We start from the raw sequence: 23986 nt of genomic DNA on the forward strand, positions 1-23986 counted from the left end.
GTCTAGGATTTACTGGGAAGATGTCTAAATTATAATCAGCATAGAAAGTGAAGTCCTCCTTGAAGAAGAGGCAAAGGTTAAAAAGAAGAAAAGAAAAGAAAGTGAAGTCCTTTCTCCCCACCAAAACCTCTCATCAATCAATCAGGGTAACAAATAGAACACTAGGGCTCTGTCTGTGGACCAAACCCAAAAGGCCTGGCCAGGAGGGTAGATCATGTGTTCGTGGCAACTCCCTCTGTGGGCTTTTGTCCAGGTCTGTCCCCAAGCATACGATGGCCACAACTTCTGCACCAGAGCAGCATCCTGCTGTAGCACAGTCAGGTCCAGGAGTGAGGGAAAACTGCCCACTCAGAGTAGATAATATCTGGAAGGAATGACTGTTCGGGAAAAGTTCCAATGCTAGTTCAGTGCCAACCCTTCCCCACCTTCTCCAGCCCTCTCCCACTGGTTCTTCCCCTCCCAACTGCTCTGGTTCTTATAAAAACCTCACAGCCTTCCACTAACATCCTGTAGGAGCCTGTCTCCCTACTGCTGCTACACAAGACCCTGAGACTGACCTGCAGGACGAGACCATGAAGAGCCTGGTCCTTCTCGCCATCCTGGCCGCCTTAGTGGTGGTAACTTCGTGTTATGGTGAGAAACGTTTCTACCGTTTCTCTGTATTTACTTTTCTGCCTCTGACTTTGGCTTACTTCTATTTTTCCTCTCCCTCCTCCTCTTCTTCCCCCTTTCTCTGTTATAATCTTAAAGTACCATTACTTTCACATTTCCCAGTCTCCACGGAAACTGATCTGTTCTATTAAGTCTTTTTTATATCCTAAATATCCAGAGTCTTCTGCAACTTAACAGGCAAACCCATTCAGTGGTAAGTCTCTATATATCTAGAAACTCAGATCTTTCAGAAAGAAGATATCAAATTCCCAGCCCCCTGCATCCTCGTTTTTAAGGATATTTATTTAGACTTTGGTATCAACGGGTTAAGGGCATTGTTTAAACCACTTGCCTTTGAGAAAATCAATTTTCATGTGAAGTATTAAGTATAGCCCTTTCTAGGGACTGGACAATATCATGAACTTATGATGTTTGTTCGGTTAATGAATTTTAAAATAAAGTTTTACATCAAAACAATTTTAGAAAATAATCATTTTCGTAACTTCTGCTGTCAGAAAATAAATTTTGCCTGTTTCCTATATGTTGTTAAATATACCTGCATTTGTTCAAAGCTTATAAAAGGAAATCCGAAGCAAAGTTATTTACTTATTTCAGTCTTTTGCTTCAATTATGTGAATATTTTCAGTTTTTAAATTTAAATCACATTAACAAACAAAGATTATGCTTCTCACTCTTATACTCACAAATTTTCTATATCAGAGGATTTGATTTCTTCACCTTCTTTTTAACTTTTGAAAAAAATTCACTTGCTGGCAAATATTAATAGAAGCCTCTTATTCCAAAATGTACCTGCCGTGCTCAGGAGAGTGGCAGAAAGAAGAAAACTTCTACTTTGATATTGTTTCAGTTCTCTCTCTGAACTGGCATCATGCCCAGGGTGAGCTGTCAGCTGGAGCCAGTGGTTTCTGTGGCTGCCAATTTTACACAGGTTCTTAAGAGGCTTTCGGAACCCTCTTAGAAACCTGTCCTGGTAAGCCCAGCAGAGCAGCTGCCCTGTAGTTCTCTTGCCTGGAGAAACCTGGCTGTCTTCTGGATCCTTCTTAATCCTCTTTGACCCTGTTCTCAAACAGCCTCTGAATAATCCAGAGAAGAAGGTTCTCTGGAGACTTCTGTACAGCACTTAAAGTGTCTTATTTTGCTTGTCTGAAGACGTCACAGCCCTTGGGAAATTTTAGTTGAAAATGGCCACTCCCTCCTTCAACATCAGAGAAACTAAAATACAGAGATATCCACAGCAAGGCCAGAGCTAGAGAAAAACCTCACAAATCCCAAATTTCTGAAATTTGTAATAACCACACTGCCAAATATATTCTTCACATTTTTACACTCTTTCCTCTCCTTCCATCCCTATATTTAAACTATTACAGTGTCTAAACTGATAAATAATGACATAAGGAATCATTGCTAAGCAGTGATATAACGAATTTTTTTTAATTCCAGAATCGCATGAAAGCATGGAATCTTATGAACTTTGTAAGTGTATATTTAAATTCTTTATTTAAATCTCTTGCATTAAAGAACCTCTCCCTATTTTTAAATAAACAAGATGGTAAGATATATAACAGGGAGGGAAAAGGGGGCCTCTTTTGAAAAACTAAAGTAAAGTTTTAAATCTAATGACTATAAAAATTGCCAAAGGAGCAATTTTTTAAGCTTGAAGTAGTGCAATATGGGATTTAAGCCACAGGCAACATATTCAGAAGCCATAAAATCTCATTTGGAAATTTTAAATTGGCACCATGTCAACTGCACAGATGGAAAACGAGGAGTAATGACAAATGGTAAAGCACAGAGTTGGACGCCAAGTCAGCTGGGAGACCACAGGCGCCACGTTAAGCTGAGTGCTGTTTTGTTTTTTTGGGTTTTTGGCTTTTTTGCTTTTTTTGTTTTTGTTTTTGAGATGCACTCTGTCGCCCAGGCTGGAGTGCAGTGGTGTGATCTCGGCTCACTGCAAGCTCCACCTCCCAGGTTCAGGCAATTATCATGCCTCAGCCTCCCGAGTAGCTGGTGCATGACAACATGCCTGGCTAATTTTTGTATTTTTAGTAGAGACAGGGTTTCACCATGTTTTCCAGGCTGGTCTCGAACTCCTGACTTCAAGTGATCCACTCACCACAGCCTCCCAAAGTGCTGGGATTACAGGCGTGAGCCACCATACCTAGCCAGCTGAATGCTATTGAATAGCTGGATTTATAAAAGACTGAGCATAGGAGGAAATGGCACATCACTCTTGTTTTTAATTTATTCATTATTTTTATAGTGTTTAAACTGTTCATGTACCGGCAATCTAGAGTTATGCTTCATAAATCCTCAGGACAGAGAATTTCTCCTCAAAAGGAATTTAAAACCTACCAAGTAGAAATACAGAAATTAAGAAAAGGAAAGTGATCGTCCAAAGGCAAAACCAACAAAGTCCATATGACAAGTCTCTAAGACACATAGATTGATTACTGATTTCATTTGATCAGGAAGTTAATGAAATCTACTTTATATCCTCCTTTCATTTTTGTCAATCTCTGTTTATATGAGTTGCAGAAATTAAGGCACTTACAAATATATTTGGGTCAAAGAATATTCATGGAAATATTTTCAGCTATGTGTCACTAAAACTGCATTTATTTATTTTCTGTTCTAAGATCCCTTCATTAACAGGAGAAATGCAAATACCTTCATATCCCCTCAGCAGAGATGGAGAGCTAAAGTCCAAGAAAGGTCAGTGACAAACTTCATGAGGAGCGCTCATTTTTCCCAGTGTAGATCACAGATCTGAATTGGAGTGGGAAACAGGTTTTTCATTATATACATTATTCCTAATTGTACTTTAAAATCAAAAACTTAAAAACAATATACAGAAAACAACTGAATTATTAGAAAACTATTTGGGGAAAGAGCTGGAAAGGAGAGGGAAGGAGGAGAGAAAGGAGGACAGAAAGAAAACTTCTATTGTCATTTAAAAAAAAAAAAAAATCCGCTGTTCTGCCTTCCCTCCCTGGTTTTTTTGGTTGGTTGGTTGGTTGGTTTTTCTGAGACACAGTCTCACTCTGTTGACCAGGCTGGATTGTAGTGGCACTATCTCATGCCTCAGCCTCCCAGGTAGCTGGGATTACAGGCACGTGCTACCATGTCCAGCTATTTTTGTATTTTTAGTAAAGACGGGGTTTCGTCATGTTGGCAGGGCTGATCTTGAACTTCTGACCTCAAGCAATCCGCCCGCCTCAGCCTCCCAAAATGCTGGGATTACAGGCCTGAGCCACCACCCCCGGCCTCTCCCTGTTCCTTAAATATCTCTTAATATAGGTGGGCATGGAGAGAAAGTCTCTCCAATATTTTCTTCTACTTTTCCATTTTCTTATTTTTCCACTTTATGTTTCTCAATTTTGGCCTCTTTTTCCACTTTCTAGGATCCGAGAACGCTCTAAGCCTGTCCACGAGCTCAACAGGGAAGCCTGTGATGACTACAGACTTTGCGAACGCTATGCCATGGTTTATGGATACAACGCTGCCTATAATCGCTACTTCAGGGAGCGCCGAGGGGCCAAATGAGATTGGGGGAAGAAAAAATCTCGCTTTTTCTGGAGTCTGGCACCTGATTTTGTATCCCCTTGTAGCAGCATTACTGAAATACATAGACTCATATACAATGCTTGTTTCCTGTATATTCTCTTGTCTGGCTGCACCCCTTTTTCCCACCCCCACATTGATAAGTAATGAAAGTGCACTGCAGTGAGGGTCAAAGGAGAGTCAACATATGTGATTGTTCCATAATAAACTTCTGTTGTGATACTTTCACTTGTAAATCTGGTTTCTTTTGGGAAAATACTGAGATATTTAAATCATGGCCCACCTTACCCAAAATAGGAGATTCTTTTCATCTCATATCTAGTATTGATTAGAAAAATAACTACATGAAAAGACGGAAGTTTGGAAAGCACTCACCCAGCCATAAATTCTCTAAACCCTCTCTACTTTGGAATCCGTGAATGGAATCTGGTATGTTTTTTCCAGGACTTTCCCGTTTCCTATTTCACAATTTCAAATTGTGGCAAATACAGGGCTCACTTCATTTGTTTTTTCATCTCTTATGCATCAAAGTCAAAAACGTTTCTGAATCAAGATAATCTAGAAGAAGAGAAAAAAGGAGGGAAAGGAAAAGAGAAAACAAAAGGGACAAATAAAAAACAATTGGCAAAAACTGTCAATAATATAGACCTAACTATATCAATAATCACATTATATGTAAATAGTCTAAACAATTCAATTATTTTTTACTTCTACATATGTTATATTTTTACTTCTACATTTGCTATAGGTTCCACGCTACATGTTTATTATTCATGCTTTAAATAATTTTAATAATTTCTTTTAAAGTTTAGATAATAAGAAAATATCCCAGGCCAGGCACAGTGGCCCACACCTGTAATCTCAGTAGCCATGACCATACCAATGCACTCCAGCCTGGGAAACAGAGTGAGACTCTGTCTCTACAGAAAAATAGAAAAAAAAAGAAAGAAAAGATCTCATATATTTACCCATGTAGTTTTCATTTCCTGTTTTCTTCACTCTTCTTTCCATCTGGTGTCATTTCCTTTCTGCCTGAGAACTTCCTTTAACATTTCTTATAGTTCAGGTCTGCAGGATTCTTTACGTTTTGTATGCTTGTTTTTATTCTTGGAAGATATTTTCACTGTATATTGAATCCCAAGTTGCCATGTTTCTTTTAATTATTTTAAGATATGCCACCAAATTCTAGCTTGCACAGTTTTTTGATATAAAATTCGTTGTAATTCTTATCTTTGTTCCACTGTATATACTGCGTCTTTTATCTCTGGCGGCTTCTAACATTTTTCTCTTTATTAGTGCTTTCGACCAAATTGATTCACACCTATCTTGATTTTTATTATTTTTCTTGTTCTTGAGGCTTATTGACCTTCTTGGATTGCATAAAATCAGAAAAATTTTCAGCCATTATTTTTTCAAATACTTCCATCCCTCACTCCTCTCCTTTAGAGGGTCCAATGACATGCACATTTGACCACTTGAAGTAATCCAACTCTCTGATGTTATTTCAATTTCTACAAAATGCTTTTCTCTATGTGTTTTATTTTTGACACTTTCTATTAACGTGTCATCAGGTTCATTAACCTTTTCTTTGGCAATATCTAATCTACTATTAATTTCATCTAGTGTATTTTTCATCCCAGACATTGTGGTTTTAATCAGCAGAAGTTTGATCTTGATGTTTTCATATCTTCCATACCTCTGCTTATCTTTTTAAATGTCTTTGATACATTTAAATTATTACAATAGCTATTTTAACATAATGTCAGTTATGGGTTGGTTTGATTGGTTGATTATTCTACTTATGAATCACAATTTTCTACTTTTCTGCATTCTTGCTTAATTTTATTTGATGCCAGACATTGTAAATTTTACCTTTTTGTGTACTGGATATTCTTCTATTTCTGTATGTGCTCCTGAGCTTTGCTTTGGGATTCAGTTAAATCATGTTAAATCATGGATAAAATTAATCAGTATTTAATCTAAGGCTTCAGTTAAATTCAGTTAAATCGTGGATAAAATTAATCAGTATTTAATCTAAGGCTAATTATTTCCCTACACTGAGGCAAGACCTTTCTGAGTACTGCGCCCAATGTCCCATGACAATAATCGTAGCCCTGAGTTAACAGCAGCCACTGTTTCCTCTATTCCTCTTAAATGGTAATCTCCCCACACACAAATGCCAATCAGTCCTCTATGTGTACACGAGAGTGCCCTCCACTGATATCCAGGGATCCCTCTCACTCTCTCCTTTGCAGTATTTTGCCATGTGAAATATAGTCACTATGTTTTTCTAGAATTCTCAACTCCATCTCAATTCAAAATGTCCACTGGACTCCACCTTGGTTCCCTCTCCCTAAGCCATGGCCTAGAAACTCCCTTAAAGCAATAGGCTGGAGAAGTCATAGGACTTACTCTGTTTTCCATCTCATAGCAATAGCCATCTTTAATCGCCTCATGTCCAGGGTCTTGAAAGCCATTTTTTCATATGTATTGCCTGTGTCTTTAGTTGTTTCTGAAGAGAAGGTAAATCCCCCCTCTTTCTCAGATGGAGCCTTAGTTCCGTAGACTCCATCTTAGCCAAAAGTCCATTAAAACAGGCAGGACTATTTAAATGGTGATCCCAGCCTCAGAGTTCACCAGTAAAATTGGCTCAGACATATACTGCAGTTACATCACAGTTCAAATGCTCACTCTGGCTAGCCCTACTTTCCTCACCCCTCTCATGTATTGTTCCCCAATAAACCACCCGCACACAAATCTCTAAATCTTAGAGTCGGCTTCCTAGGGAACCAAATCTGTGACAGTCATTCAGGTGGTAAATAGTGAATAGTCAGCCAGCATCTTCTAGCTCCAGAATCTTCTTGCTCCAGCTTGTTTTATTCATTATGTAACACTAGTTTTATAGTTTTTGAGTTGGCAAGAGGTTCAGCAATAATCTATTTAAATCCCCTAATTTTTCAGTTGAAGAATTTGAGAGCTTAAAATCTAAGTGACTTAAGTGACTGTCCCAAGGGCAGGTAATTCTATTTTCTTGAGCAATTTACTTATAGTGACCTCATAAAATCTAATTCTTTAAGCCAGTTTCTTAAAGAGTTGTGTACAAATAGCCCATATATTTTTACCAGCCTCCCATTGTATAGTTACACTTTCCAATCTGATGAAGATGTTTTTAATGTAGTTTCTACCTTAGTCAAAATTTTATCTATCTACCATCTCAGCTCTATAATTTCTTTTTTTGATATATCCTTGTCTTTCAGAATTAAGACACACAAAATAGCATGTTACAGGTCTTACTCTCTTCCCCTTTTCTCATCTTGGTAAGGTTTTTCCGTAGATTAATTTAGCCTGAGAACCAAAGTGTTTAACATAAGCAGATTACTCTGCCACCACCCATAAAAGCAATTTGCATCGTAGAAGAGTGTCTAAGAATAAGTACTTTGTAGCTAGGTCTCCCAGTTTTCAATGCCAGCTCCACCACTGAGAATGTGTCAATCTTGGGCAAGTAAAGTAATCTCACTGGGCCTCAATTCCCTTATCTGTAAAATAAGATTATTCTAGTACCTATCTTAGAGTTGCTGTGAACATTAAACAAGTTAATATATGTAAAGTGCACAAAACACTGCCTGGCATGTAGTAAGTGCTCAATAGTTGTTAGCTATTTCTATTGTATTGTACTATTATTACTATGGTCTGGATATTAAAAATGGCAAGACAATGACTCTTTGGAGACTCACACTTATACCTCAAGTATCTATAATTGTCTATGAAGAGCAGTCTGCAGGATTCATAGCCAAACACTGTAAAGAGCACTGGCTAGTTTGTACTCACTTCACTCTTTCTGTCCTCCACAAGGCCATGGCTACCTATGTTGAGCAGCATGCAGTTTCAAAAAAGACTAGAAAATTAATTATCTTCATTTTTGTACTCACCTGGGTTTGAAATTTTTGTAGCTAAAGTAATTCATACTAGAAAGGAGCTAAACTTACATTCTTACATAGTAGTACTAGTGGAAGTAGTAGTAGTAGTAGTAGTAATAGTAGTAGTAATAGTAGTAATAGTATATGCAAGCACCATGTACCCTTACCCTTTCAATGGAGGGAATCTGTAGGTAATCTGTTGCTATGTGTACCTTAAGTTCTTGATGTCCTAATTATCCATCATTAGTAGCCTTCCCATCAGTTCTTCAATTTTAATGCTTCCTTGTCATAATACAGAACTCTAATGAGAGTGAATTCTATCCTAAATTCATGTTGATTTGGAACCCTGAAGCTTTGCCTCTATTGCCTCTGCTTTGCCTCTATTTGCCTCTGTTTATGAACTAGGGTTCTATTTTATCCTAGGTGGCCCTCCTCTGGAACCCAGACATTGCTACCCATCTGATTATTCCTAGATATACCTTCTGCCATGTCCCTTCCACCAGTAAGTATCCCTGGCCATGGATGTCAGTCCACAACAAAACAGATTAATCTACTCTGCTTCACTGGCAAGAATGAGACACCGTAATCCAGGATGTGTTACATACCCTAAACTACCAAGCATTGCACAGGGCTGTGTCCCCAATAGGTAGACTATATGTGTCCAACAATAATGTGTGGAAGCAGGAGTGACCTTACTTGTCATCATTTGTAAACTACATGAGGAATTTATATTTTAAATTCCTATAATTCTAACCTATAGGCCTGGAAATTGTGGTTTAGGAAGAGGAAATATTTTCACCGTGAAACATAGGAAGAGTCTCATTTATGTTCTAAAGCTTCACAGTAACTTCAGGCTCTTCATGCAAGGCGGCAAATGAAGGAGTCATCTTCCTAACAGGGGTAATGGACTTCAGGACAAGGTAGGGCTTCCTAACAGGGGTAATTGATGTCGGGAGAAGGTCATTTCATCAGGAGAAGGTAGGGCTTCTGTTACACAATCTAAGGAGGGAAAGTGAATCTGATATCACTGAAACATCTCTTGATATGCCTGTGCCCAATCATGATACTAAATGGACAGATGTATCAGCCATGATCTAGAAGAGCATAGTGCGGGAGTTCCAACTCTCAAGAAGGGAGCTCTAACTCCCTTACCAGTTAGACATCAAGACCACCAGATATGCTATGAGTGAGCGAAATCTAGAATGGGTAGTTTTTAAGAGGGAAACAATGAGTATTAGCAGCGGCCTTGCAACTATCTGTACCAACACAGGCTATAGTTAATCCCACTAACCTTCATACGTGTTCTGGCTTGACCCTACAAATGAATTAGACCTCAAACAGGAGAATATACCAAAGGATCAATTATGCAGCTGGGAAAGATGAGATAGTCAGCACACTAAAACTGGGAAATATATTTGCATAAAACAACCACAGTATCCAGGAAAGTAGGACTAGATCCTCTCTATTAGACCAATCAGAATCTTGAAGAAGCTGTTCCTAGAACAGTTTGCATGAAACAAGTTCAAGCATGATGGGTGGGTGTAATGAATGATGTGGTGCATTGCCCAGATCCCTTCAGGACTGAAGCACTCATTTTCTCAGCTGCCTGAGTCTCTTTCCTAAAACTGCTCTTAGCTGAAGAAAGTCATCTTGCCCCAGTTTGCATCTCTCTCCAGAAGCAGCCCATATCCAAAAACTGGTCAATGCAGGGATATAAACACCTAGCCCTCTTCCCCTGACATTGACATTTTTCAGTCTTGTGATTGCATCTTTCTTATCTCCCCTTCCCTTGCCAGCTCCACGTTGAAAAGCCAGGATCTATCATGACTTAACTGCTCAGTTTGTGACTGTACACATTCTGAGTAATGGGAAAGCAGAAGTAGGACATAGGAACCTCTCTTGGTGGTCTCTGAATTCATCCTAGGACTGAAATTGGCCCTAATATTTCTGAATTTAAAATGAAACCCCTGGTCCATCCTCAAGAATGTTAAAACCAGGGACTACATCATGAGATTCATCTATTAATTCCTTTAAAGAAATGAGCTGGGTGACCTGTTGGGGGATTTTTCCATCTCTAATTTTTCTGAATTCAGGCATTGAAAGCTAACCAACAATTAAGAAAGCCAGAAACGTAAGTCATCTGGGGTTGTTCAAACATGAGGTTAAGCTTTGAAAAATACTGTTCAAGAAATGTGCTCTTTGCTCATTTGGTTAATACAGGAGGCTTTTATGTTGTTTGCCTAGAAACCCTCTGACTCCTTTACTTTGGGTAGAGCAATACATGAAATTTGTCCCTACCCATTTCATCTAAGGATAATGACTACTCCTTGTGACCACAAACCTATAATAAATAAAGTAGGAAAATAATTTGTGTACATTGATGTTTTTAAGCATTCTGAGAGAGAATTTTCCTCCTTATGAGGAGTCTTGGAAAGGCCTAAAAGATAATAATTTTGTATTATAAAAGTATTCCAAGAAAATCATAAATGTTGGTACTTACTCCTAGGAGTGAATTAGACTTCAAACACGAGAGTATACCAAAGAAGAAATTATAGAGCTGAAAAAGAGGAGATAATTTTTTCACTATCCTGGTTAATACATTTCTATAGAACAGCCACAGGATCCAGAAAGATGGGTCTAGAACTACAAAGTTTACTAGAAGCATATGGGCAATCTGCACCCATCTCTTTGAAAACATAAAAGAGAATTGGAAAAAATATAAAGCAAATTTAGTTCAATGTTCCGCAGACAAGTATTCTAAGTGATAATACTCCAGTCAGTGTGCTGCCAAAATTGTTCTATGCCCAGACAAGTTCTATTGTCTTTATACAGCTCCTCTTAGAAATACATATATAATATATGTTTAATATACTAAATGTAATATATCAAACCTTCTGTGTGGTCCATCAGTAAAGGAATTTGTTTGAGTCTGTTGAGCATAGGGGTTTGCAAGATACTCTGACAATATAATGTTGTTTTCAGGGGGGCATTGACCAAAATCTTGCAGAACACTATTTAGAACCATTAATCAAGCCCAGCCTCCCACTATTTATTTCTACAGCATTCCTAGCATTCCACATACATGTATGTAACATTTAACAAATATTTATCATATGCCTACTCTATGCCATATGATGTGGCCAATGTAGCAGATGGTCATTCAGTTTGTACTTGCAAACATGTGTTATGAAGCACTCTAGTCCACATGATATCCTAGTTTTTGTATATTGAATCAATTTAAACATTTTGGCCTTACTTCTTCTCTCTCAAACAAAACAGAACGAGTCTATTCTACTCACTCACTTCTCTGTTCTTCTTTTCAGTCTTCCACATTGGATATGTTGCTCAGACATCTTCACACACCCATGCATCTTTTTCTGATTATATCCTAATTTATCAGCATCTGTCTTGCAGGACCCAATGTGAAGCACAACACATTTTCTGATAGTCTCAGAGTGCAATTAATTGTGACTGTTCATGATCCAAATCTTGTTGCATCTAAGACTGTATTTGCTTTTCTCATAGTTGCTTCTCACCAATGGCTTTGTTAAAACCTTCAGGTGTTTTTAACATAAAGCACTAGCAAGTCACATCTTTCCCCATGCTGTACTCGTGAGCACATTTTGTCATCTAAATGCAAAGTGTATTTTATCACTATCTAAATGTCATCTTGTTAAAGTCAATAGTTGAGATAATTTCATCATTCATTTTATTAGCTATCTGTTAGAGATATGAATCTCCTGAAAATTTGATGACAATACCTTTGTCTATGCGCCTTTGAATAAAATATGTTGACCAATAGGGATTAGAAACAGATATATCAACAAAAGAGCCGAAAGGGCAGGGTGAGGTAAGGCCTGGGAAGGTAGTGCCAGGGAGAAGTGCTTGGCACTAAAATTCACTTCAAAGTTAGTTGTATTCACTGCTCCTTCACATGCATCCTCATTAGTCTGCTATATCAGAAATCCCATTGCAGATTTAGGAAGTCAATAAATTTGTCACATGCGCTATGTATGGTCAGTCAATTGACCCTACTAGCTCTGTTTCCTTATTCAAAATGCCTAACAACTTTCCAGGTGATGCAAAATGATTAGTTAATATATTACCCAGTATAAAAGCATCTAACTGGACCAAAAAGACAGAAGGTAGAAGAAAACTCATTAAAAGCTTACAGTGAATCAGATGCAGTGTCCTGTATGCAATGCTACTTATAGGACTTCCCAGACCAGGCTTCCTCACTCTTTCCCACTCCAGAGCTTTGAGTCTGTGTTAGGCAGGTTCTATCATGAGCTTTGGCATAGGGGGGCCTGACATCAGGTCAGTTGGATATAGACTTATGACAACCAAAAAATAAAAATAAAAAGTCTTGTCTAATCATCCAGACTTTCTCATTCTAGTTAAAAAAACAACAACAACAAACCAAAAACAAACAAACAAACAAAAACAACGTAGATACATTAAATTTAGCAGAGTTTATTTGAGCAAAGCAACAGTTCATGAATCAGGCAGCATTCGGAAGCAGTAAAGGTTAAGAAAGCTCCATCCAGCAATATGAGCAAGCAGTATTTATAGACAGAAAAAGGAAGTGACGTGTAGAAATAGCCTGACTGGTGACAGCTCTGCATTTGCCTTATTTGGACATGTCTAAGCAGTTTACAGACCCTGCTTGGCTGAAAGCTCAGCTGCTATGATTGGCCAAAACTCAATTAGTCATGCCAAGAATATACTAACTGCAAGTTACGTTGTAGTGTATTTACATATTAAGTTAGGTTACAGTTTGTTACATATGGAGGCAGCTTTAGGCCAAATTTCATTTAACACTAGTGTCTCTTTTTCTATCTACTCCCTCCCCACCTACAGACCAAAACAAGCTGCCTTAGTCTTCCCAAGGAAATGTCTGCTTTGTAAAAATGGAATTTGGAGAGAACCATGTTGACACAAAGAAGTTGGTGTCAAATAGTGAACCTAAAGCGAGCCCAACAAGCTCTGGAACGATATTCTTTGGAGCATGGGCCTTCAAGTACCTTTCAAATCATATTATAAAGTAGCAACCTAGGCCACAACTCATAAAGAGGTTCTTTGCTGGCTGAACAGCAATCCAGGTTTCTCAAGCTGTCAATCAAATGTAAGAGAAAAATACACCCAGACCAACGTGGTTTCTGAGAGATTCCCCAAATGAAGAGAAGCTTGAAGTTTATGTGGACCCCTCAGAATTGCTAGTTCCTGAAGAACCTGCATTTGTCCAGGACTGGATTGAAGGAGAAGCACGCTAGGCCTAACCACTAGAATGTCAGCAGCAGACTTGGAACTAGAATAGAGATGAAGTGTACATGTGTGTTTGCAATGAGAGAAAGAGGAGACACAATGTCAGTGCAGTATAACCCTCCTCTGACCCAGCTCAGTAAACACCCAATTCTTCACACAGACTCTACTCTTAATTCTGCTCTAGCAGCCCCAGATGTATACTGTTAATTTCTTATTTTTAAAAACATATTTATTTTTAGTGCTGTCACATAGACACTTTATTTCCACTGGTTCTAACTGCATCTATGGGGAGCAGGAACAATATTGTCTGTAGTCAAGAGGTGTGGGAACAAAGTCAGGTAGGTTAAAGTAACTAAAAGCAAAACAAGCACTGGAACTCAAATGTCAACACCTAAACACACCCTTTGATACTTTTAAAGGTAAGAAGCTTGGAAAGTCTTTTTGCAAAAGGAAGACCAGGGACACACAGCAATGTGTGCAAACTAATCAGACTTGAAATCATATAGAAAAGAGAAGATCCAACCCTAATGCTAGAAAACGTGTTGAGAATGAAAATCTCCTTTGCAGTCATTGTTCATTTTCTAATAAGACTTCCTTGGAAATCACAAAGTCAAAAGTCATAGAAGTAACATTAAGTTCTTTTTAGAATGAAATCGGTCTAAAAAGCATTTTTGAGTGGTAGAGAGTCAGCCTCTTGTCTAGAACAAATTAGTTCCCTTGGATAAAAGTAAATAATTCAATTTTAATTTTGCAAGAGGGAAAAATAAACCTGTGCTTCAAAAATATTTACAGGGTTTTTTTTTATCCTTTGCACTCAGTGACCTGGAAGATGAAAAGAAGGCCCTGAGCCAAACCAAAATATGTCCATGGTTTTCCACAAGCTGGACTGGGTTTGTAAATGTTGCAGTGAGAAAACTTCAAAGTCATAATTTAGCTCTGTGCTGCTTGATATACACATACCTTGCAATTTTAAACAATGACATGATTTATTTCCTTCATGTTAAAAACAGATATTACTTGTAGAGGCTAAAAAAGATCTTGATATAATAAAGTGAATTTTTAGGTATTCAAACTCTAGAATTGGCCCTACACAGTCTACAGTGTTTTTCTAGTATCCATATTCATAAGCCTCTAGGTTTCCAGGATCTTTCATGAGAGGCCACCCCATAGCACAGTTAGTGTATCTATCAAAGATGCTTTCCTGGCTTTGCTAATGCTGGTACACACAAACCTGGACTTTCAAAAAGAAGTGACAAACTGCCTTCCTTATGGCTTCAACTGCAAAACGACCTGCAGAATAAGTTAGGAAAGGTGGATGCACTAAAATGAAGGCTTCTCGATGTTCCCCCATTTGATGGTGACACTCTGCTTTTTTTCCACAAATCATTGGCTGATGTTCCATTAAACATGCACTCTTTGAGAAGGAGGTATTAGAATGGTTACTCTTTCCTGAACGGGCATGAAATGTAAATCACCTTCATCTCCACTTATGCTTCTCTAAACCTAATCGGGACTGATTTTTAGTATCTCTTTTCATGTCTTCTCCTTGTGCCCCAGTCACTGGAACCAAAGAGGGCCAAAATTGGAAGAGTAGACCCTTTCATTTGTTTAACACTTTCTCACACCATGATCTCATGTAACCTACTTCTCCCCTTTAGAAAGCTTAGGTGCATGTGTCTCTTAAGTTAGTATGGACATATATATATATATGTATGTGTGTGTATATATACACATCCTGCTCATTTCATGGCTCCATTTTACAGAACGGAGATGGACCCTGGAGACCAGGGGCACTGACTGTATCTAGAGGAGAATAAATACAAAAAGGAAAGGGGCTTAAAACTAAGCTCCATGACCAATGGTGAAAGAAATGAATACTATTTGATCTGGAGCAGAGAAGATATGTGTGCCTCAAGGTACAAACCTACAAAGGTCTAACATGTGGAAAGGAAAAAGATATACTACCCTAAGAGTAGAACTAAGAACAAAGGATAAAAATTACAGAGAAGGATTTTGGTTCAACGAATGAAAAATCTAAGAGAGAAGTTCAATTTGAAAATGCCTACTGGAGTAAGCTTATCATCACAGGACATGTTTAAAGAAGGGGAAACACCACCTGACAGGGACAAAGAAAAGAAAAGGGAATTCCTGGAGAGGATGGTCAGGCCAAATGAAACGTCAAACCTTAGAATCCTGTGATTCTTATCTATGCCTAAATAGGAGAAACACACAGAGAGGATACTTCTGTTCATAAAAACAGCTGTTAGTCCCTTCCACCCAGGACAGGGAGAGGGTTAGACAGTATGTTAAGATACAGAAACAGGCTGAAGGAATTTAGGCATTCCAGGAAAGATAGAATGAGCACGTGAGAGTAGGCAAATAAGATGATTGTAACTATGTTAGATGGGTGAGTAGACATAGAAGTAACATTAAGTAAGGAGCAACTGTCTAGCATTTTAAGCGTCCATCCTTACTCTTCCTTAATTTGCACAGATAACACATATTTGAGGTAGGCATATTTAGGGCTTGGCTTTTCTTTTTTGGATAACTGATTTAATTCTTTAGGTCTTATCGAAACCATAGCCCTGAGTTGTGAATTAAATGTGGTCAGAAGCAGGTAGGTAACTAAGAGCTTGACAATAAAGGAAAGAAAGAAGGAGTTTCTATTATTTTCTAAGCATCTCTGTGACTCATAATCTTAAGTGTAATTAAACTAATACAAGCACGTATTACACATTTTATTTTGCTATGGTTTGTGTGATGTACTAGAAAGGAAACTGATGGGGACGGGGCAAAGATAGCCAATTAGAAGCAGCTGCAGTACCTCACTCTCACAAAGAATGAAAGGAGCAAGTGAATACCGCACCTTCGACTGAAATATCCAGGTACTCGCAATGAGGCTGATCAGGAGAACAGCTCGACCCATGGAGAACGTAGAAAAGCAGGGTGGGGTGATAGCCTACCTGAGAGCAACACAGAGCCAACAGAACCTCCAACCCCAGCCACAGGAAGCAGTGAGTGAATGTGTGATCCCAGGAAACCAGACTTCTCCCACAGATCTTTGCAACTCTTGAATCAAGAGATTCCCTTGTGAGCCCACACCATAGGGCCTTCGGTCCGACACACAGAACTGTGTGGAGTCTCAGCAGAGCAGCTGCTCAGGCACACACAGCGACCCAGGAGCTTTACCTACTCTGCCTTTGGGATCCTCGGCAAGGCAGGAGACCCATATATACCCCTAGGAAGGGAGCTGAATCCGGGGGGCCAAACAGTGTCAGTCTGTGGGCCCCATTTCCACGGCACCTCACAAGATAAGATCTACTGGCTTGGATTCCAGCCAGCTACTAGCAACAGGGTGGAACCTGCCTGAGATGGGTCAGAGCCCCAGGGGACAGAGGCCGGCCACCATCTCTGCTATTTGGTCAATTCAGCCATTCCAGCCTATGAGCTTTGGAGAATCCAAATGGTCCAGACAAGGAAAGATCCCCACAACACAGCATAGTTGCTTTGCCAGAATGTGGTCAGATTGCCTCTTTAAGCAGTGTCCCAAAACATTCCTCCTAACTGGGCAGGACCTTCCATCTGGAACCTTTGACCACTCCTGCCCATTTTCTATGGACAGAATTCTGATCTCTCCCTGGGGGAGACATATGGGCCACCACCTTGGTTGTTTGGACAACTAAGCCATTCCAGCCTGCAGGCTGTGGAGAGTACAAGTTGACCAGCACAGAGGCAGCACCCCAGCACAGCAGAGCTGTTTTGTCAAGGTGTAGCCAGACTGCTTCTTCAAACAGGAACCCAATCCACTCCTCCTTGCAGGGCAGATCCTCCCAGTCAGGGTCTCTGGCTACCCTGCTTATATTCTGTGGACAGAGGTGTGATTTCTCCCTGGGATGGGGTGCTCAGGGGGAGGAGCAGGTCACCATCTTTGCTGTTTGAGTGACTCAGCCATTCCAGCCTGTGGGCTTTGGTGAGTCCAAGCTGACAGGACCAGAGATGGTTCCGAGGACTCCATGGCTTGTCTTGTTAAGGTGTGGCCAGACTGCTTCTGTAAAAGGGAGCAGGATCCATTCCTCCTTGCTGGGCGGGGCCTCCCAGCTGGGGCCCCTGGCCACGCTTGCCCGTGTTCTATGACCGACAGAGTTCTAATTTCTCCCCAGGATGGGAGTGCCCATGAGATGGGGCAGGCTGCCACCTTTGCTGTTTGGGCATCTCAGCTAGTCCACCCTGTAGGCCTTGGACTGGGGGCAGAAGGGATCCTCAGCATAGCACAGCTGCTCTACCAAAAAGCAGCCAGACCGATTCTTTAAGCAGGTCCCTGATCTCATTCCTAGTGACCCCAACCAGGGTCTCCAACCACCTTGTATAGGCACATTCAGGCAAGCAACAGATTAGTAGCCCCCAGGACAGAGCTCCCAGAAAGAGGGGCAGGCTGCCATCTTTGCTGTTTTGCAGTATTCACTGATGATACCTTCAGGTACTAGAAAAACCGAGGTGACTAGGGTCTGGAATGGACCCCAGCCAAACACAACAGCCCTACAGAACAGTGGCCAGGCTGTTAAAAGAAAAAGAAAAAACAACAATAACAACAACAACAACAGAAAACACAAAAGAACCCATCCAAAGGTGAGCAACCTTAAAGATCAAAAGTACATAAGCCCACAAAGATGAGAAAGTATCAGTGCAAAAACACTGAAAACTCAAAAAGCCAGAGTGCCCCCTTTCCTCCAAATGACTGCAACGCCTCTCCAGCAAGGGTTCAGAACTGGGCTGAGGCTGAGATGGCTGAAATGACAAAAGTAGTCTTCAGAATGTGGAGGAAAACAAGCAAACAAACTTCGCTGAACTAAAGGAGCATGTTGTAACCCAATGCAAAGAAGCTAAGAAACGTGATAAAACAATGCAGGAGTAGACAGTCAAAATAACCAGTACAGAGAGGAACATAATCGACATTACAGAGCTGAAAAACACACTACAAGAACTTCACAATGCAATTCCAAGTGTTAATAGCAGAATAGACCAAGCAGAGGAAAGAATCTCAGAGCTTAAAGACTATCTTTCTGAAATTACAGACAGACAAGAATAGAGAAAAAGGAATGAACAAAACCTCCAATATGGGATTATGTAAAGAGACTAAATCTATGACTGATTTGGGTACTGAAAAGAGATGGAGAGGCTGGAATCAATTAGGAAAACATACTTCAGGGTATCATCCCAGAGAACTTCTGCAATCTAGCTACACAGGCCAACATTCAAATTCAGGAAATGCAGATAACCCCAGTAAGATACTTTACAAGATAATCCCCAAGACACATAATCATCAGATTCTCCTAAGTCAAAATGAAAGAAAAAAATGTTAAGGGCAGCCAGACAGAATGGCTAGGTCACCTAACAAAAGGAAGCCCATCAGACTAACAGCAGACCTCTCAGTAGAAACCCTACAAGCCAGAAGAGATTAGAGGCCAATATTCAACATTCTTAAAGAAAATAATTTCCGGATTCCATTCCAAGATGGCTGAATAGGAACAGCTCCAGTCTGCAGCTCCCAGCATGCTCAGTGCAGAAGATGGGTGATTCCTGCATTTCCAACTGAGGTATCTGGTTCTTCTCATTGGGACTTGTTGGACAGTGGATGCAGCCCATGGAGGGTGAGATGAAGCAGGGTGGGGCATCAACTCACCTGGGAAGTGCAAGGGGATGGGGGATTTCCCTTTCCTAGCCAAGGGAAGCCATGACAGATGGTACCTGGAAAAACGGGACACTTCTGCCCAAATACTGTGCTTCTCTAATGGTCTTAGCAAATGGCACACCAGGAGATTATATCCCATGCCTGGCTCAGAGGGTCCCACACCCATGGAGCCTTGCTCACTGCTAGTGCAGCAGTCTGAGATTGACCTGCGAGGCAGGAGCCTGGCAGGGGGAGAGGTGTCTGCCATTGCTGAGGCTTGAGTAGATAAACAAAGTGGCCAGGGGAAGCTCGAACTGGGTGGAGACCTCTGCAGCTCAGCAAGGTAGACTCCACCATGGGGGCATGGCATAGCTGAACAAAAGGCAGCAGAAACTTCTGCAGAATTAAACATCCCTGTCTTGACAGCTCTGAAGAGAGCAGTGGTTCTCCCAGCATAGTGTTTGAGCTCGGAGAATGGACAGGCTGCCTCCTCAAGTGGGTCCCTGACCCCCGTGTAGCCTAACTAGGAGACACCTCCCAGTAGGGGCCAATTGACACCTCATACAGGCAGGTGCCCCTCTGAGATGAAGCTTCCAGAGGAAGGATCAGGCAGCAGTATTTGCTGTTCTGCAATATTTGCTGTTCTGCAGCCTCCACTGGTGATTCCCAGGCAAACAGGGTCTGGAGTGGACCTCCAGCAAACTCCAACAGACCTGCAGCTGAGGGGCCTGACTGTTAGAAGGAAAATTAATAAATATAAAGGAACAGCATCAACATCAACAAAAAGGACATCCACACCAAAACCCCATCTGTAGGTCACGAACATCAAAGACCAAAGGTGGATAAAATCACAAAGATGGGGAGAAACCAGAGCAGAAAAGCTGAAAATTCTAAAAACTGGAGTGCCTCTTCTCCTCCAAAGGATCGCAGCTCCTAACCACCAATGGAACAAAGCTGGATGGAGAATGAGTTTGATGAGCTGACAGAAGTAGGCTTCAGAAGGTTGGTAATAAAAACTTCTCCAAGTTAAAGGAGGATCCCATCACAAGGAAGCTAAAAATCTTGAAAAAAGATTAGATGAATGGCTAGCTAGAATTAACAGTGCAGAGAAGACCTTAAATGATGAGATGGAACTGAAAACCATGGCACAAGAACTACGCGACACATGCACAAGCTTCAATAGCCAATTCGATCAAGTGGAAGAAAGGGTATCAGTGACTGAAGATCAAATTAATGAAATAAAGCAAGAAGAGAAGTTTAGAGAAAAAAGAGTAAAAAGAAATAAACAAAGTCTCCAAGAAATATGGGACTATGTGGAAAGACCAAATCTACGTTTGACTGGTGTACCTGAATGTGACGGGCAGAATGGAACCAAGTTGGAAAAGACTCTTCAGGATATTATTCAGGAGAATTTCCTCAACCTAGCAAGGAAGGCCAACATTCAAATTCAGGAAATACAGAGAACACCACAAAGACACTCCTCGAGAAGAGCAACCCCAAGACACATAATTGTCAGATTCACCAAGGTTGAAATGAAGGAAAAAATGTTAAGGGCAGTCAGAGAGAAAGGTCGGGTTACCCACAGAGGGAAGCCCATCAGACTAATAGCGGATCTCTTGGCAGAATATCTACAAACCAGAAGAGAGGGGGTGCCAATATTCAACATTCTTAAAGAAAAGAATTTTCAACCCAGAATTGCATATCCAGCCAAACTAAGTTTCATAAGTGAAGGAGAAATAACATTCCTTACAGACAAGCAAATGCTGAGAGATTTTGTCATCACTAGGCCTGCCCTACAAGAGCTCCTGAAGGAAGCACTAAACATGGAAAGGAACAACTGGTACCAGCCACTGCAAAAACAAGCCAAATTTTAAAGACCATCAATGATAGGAAGGAACTGCATCAACTAATGGGCAAAATAACCAGCTAACATCATAATGACAGGATCAGATTCACACATAACAATATTAACCTTAAATGTAAATGGGCTAAATGCCCCAATTAAAAGACACAGACTGGCAAATTGGATGAAGAGTCAAGGCCCATCAGTGTGCTGTATTCAGGAAACCCATCTCATGTGCAGAGACACACATAGGCTCAAAATAAAGGGATGGAGGAAGATCTACCAAACAAATGGAAAGCAAAAAAAAGCAGAGGTTGCAATCCTAGTCTCTGATAAAACAGACTTTATACTAACAAAGATCAAAAGAGACAAGGTCATTACATAATGGTAAAGGGATGAGCTCAACAAGAAGAACTAACTATCCTAAATGTATATGCATCCAATAGAGGAGCATCCATATTCATAAAGCAAGTCCTTAGAGTCCTACAAAGAGATTTAGACTCCCACACAATAATAATGGGAGTCTTTAACACCTCACTGTCAATATTAGACAGATCAATGAGACAGAAGGTTAACAAGGATATCCAGGTCCAGGACTTGAACTCAGCTCTGCACCAAGTGGACCTAATAGACATCTACAGAACTCTCCATCCCAAATCAACAGAACATGCATTCTTCTCAGCACCACATCACACTTATTCCAAAATTGACCACATAGTTGGAATTAAAGCCCTCTACAGCAAATGTAAAAGAACAGAAATCACAACAAACTGTCTCTCAGACCACAGAGCAATGAAATTAGAACTCAGGATTAAGAAACTCACTCAAAACTGCATAACTATATGGAAACTGAACAACCTGCTCCTGAATGACTACTGGGTAAATAACAAAATGAAGGCAGAAATAAAGATGTTCTTTGAAACCAATGAGAATAAAGACACAACGTACCAGAATCTCTGGGATACATTGAAAGCCGTGTGTAGAGGGAAATTTATTGCACTAAATGACCACAAGAGTAAGCAGGAAAAATCTAAAATTGACACCCTAACATCACAATTAAAAGAATTAGAGAAGCAAGAGCAAAGAAATTCAAAAGCTAGCAGAAGGCAAGAAATAACTAAGATCAGAGCAGAACTGAAGGAGATAGAGACACAAAAAACCCTTCCAAAAAATCAGTGAATCCAGGAACTGTTTTTTTTTTTGAAAAGATCAACAAAATTGATCGACCACTAGCAAAACTAGTAAAGAAGAAAAGAAGAATCAAATAGATGCAATAAAAAAGGATAAAGGGGATATCACCACCAATTCCACAGAAATACAAACTACCGTCAGAGAACACTTTGAACACCTCTATGCAAATAAACTAGAAAATCTGGAAGAAATGGATAAATTCCTGGACACATACGCCCTCCCACGACTAAACCAGGAAGAAGTTGAATCTCTGAATAGACCAATAACAGGCTGTGAAATTCAGGCAATAATTAATAGCCTACCAACCAAAACAAGTCCAGGACCAGATGGATTTACAGCCGAATTCTACCAGAGGTACAAAGAGGAGCTGGTACCATGCCTTCTGAAACTATTCCAATCAATAGAAAAAGAGGGAATCCTCCCCAACTCACTTTATGAGGCCAGCATCATCCTGATACCAAAGCCTCACAGAGACACAACAAAAAAAGAGAATTTTAGACCAATATCCCTGATGAACATTGATGCGAAAGTCTTCAATAAAATACTGGCAAACTGAATACAGCAGCACATCAAAACCACCATGATCAAATCAGTTTCATCCCTGGGATGCAAGGCTTGTTCAACATACGCAAATCAATAAACATAATCCATCACATAAACAGAACCAATGACAAAAACCACGATTATCTCAATAGATGTAGAAAAGGCCTTTGATAAAATTCAACAGCCCTTCATACTAAAAACTCTCAATAAACTAGGAATTGATGGAACGTCTCTCTAAGAGCTATTTATGACAAACCCACAGCCAGTATCATACTGAATGGGCAAAAACTGGAAGCATTCCCTTTGAAAACCAGCACAAGACAGGGATGTCCTCTCTCACCACTTCTATTCAACATAGTGTTGGAAGTTCTGGCCAGAGCCATCAGGCAAGAGAAAGAAATAAAAGGTATTCAATTAGGAAAAGAGGAAGTCAAATTGTCCCTGTTTGCAGATGACATGATTGAATATTTAGAAAACCCCATCGTATCAGCCCAAAATCTCCTTAAGCTGATAAGCAACTTCAGCAAAGTCTCAGGATACAAAATCAATGTGCAAAAATTACAAGCATTCCTATACACCAATAATAGACAGAGAGCCAAATCATGAGTGAACTCCCATTCACAATTGCTTCAAAGAGAATAAAATACCTAGGAATCCAACTTACAAGGGATGTGAAGAACCTCTTCAAGGAGAACTACAAACCACTGCTCAATGAAATAAAAGAGGACACAAACAAATGGAAGAACATTCTATGCTCATGAATAGGAAGAATCAACATCGTGAAAATGGCCACACTTCCCAAGGTAATTGATAGATTCAATGCCATCTGCATCAAGCTACCAATGACTTTCTTCACAAAACTGGAAAAAACTACTTTAAAGTTCATATGGGACCAAAAAAGAGCCAACATTGCGAGACAATTCTAAGCAAAAAGAACAAAGCTGTAGGCATCATGCTACCTGACTTCAAACCACACTACAAGGCTACAGTAACCAAAACAGCATGGTACTGATACCAAAACAGATATATAGACCAATGGAACAGAACAGAGGCCTCAGAAATAATACCACACCTCTACAACCATCTGATCTTTGACAAACCTGACAAAAACAAGAAATGGGGAAAGGATTCCCTATTTAATAAATGGTGCTGGGAAAACTGGCTAGCCATAAGTAGAAAGCTGAAACTGAATCCCTTCCTTACACCTTAAGGAAAAATTAATTCAAGATGGATTAAAGACTTAAATGTTAGGCCTAAAAGCATAAAAGCCCTAGAAGAAAACCTAGGCAATACCATTCGGGACATAGGCATGGGCAAAGACTTCAT

General features: G+C 40.0%; 1 protein-coding gene across 1 annotated transcript; it reads left to right on the top strand.

The window, feature by feature from the left end:
* The first annotated feature begins 472 nt into the window (after nucleotides 1-472).
* MG (matrix Gla protein) lies at nucleotides 473-4455 on the top strand. The gene is made up of 4 exons (XM_011741491.3): nucleotides 473-633; nucleotides 2113-2145; nucleotides 3309-3384; nucleotides 4074-4455. Exons 1-4 carry the CDS (start codon nucleotides 573-575, stop codon nucleotides 4213-4215), a joined length of 312 nt encoding a protein of 103 aa, XP_011739793.1. The 5' UTR covers nucleotides 473-572; the 3' UTR covers nucleotides 4216-4455.
* The last annotated feature ends 19531 nt before the right edge of the window (nucleotides 4456-23986 follow it).

The sequence above is a fragment of the Macaca nemestrina genome, chromosome 10, assembly GCF_043159975.1.
Source record: "Macaca nemestrina isolate mMacNem1 chromosome 10, mMacNem.hap1, whole genome shotgun sequence".
NCBI classification, from domain to species: Eukaryota; Metazoa; Chordata; class Mammalia; order Primates; family Cercopithecidae; genus Macaca; species Macaca nemestrina.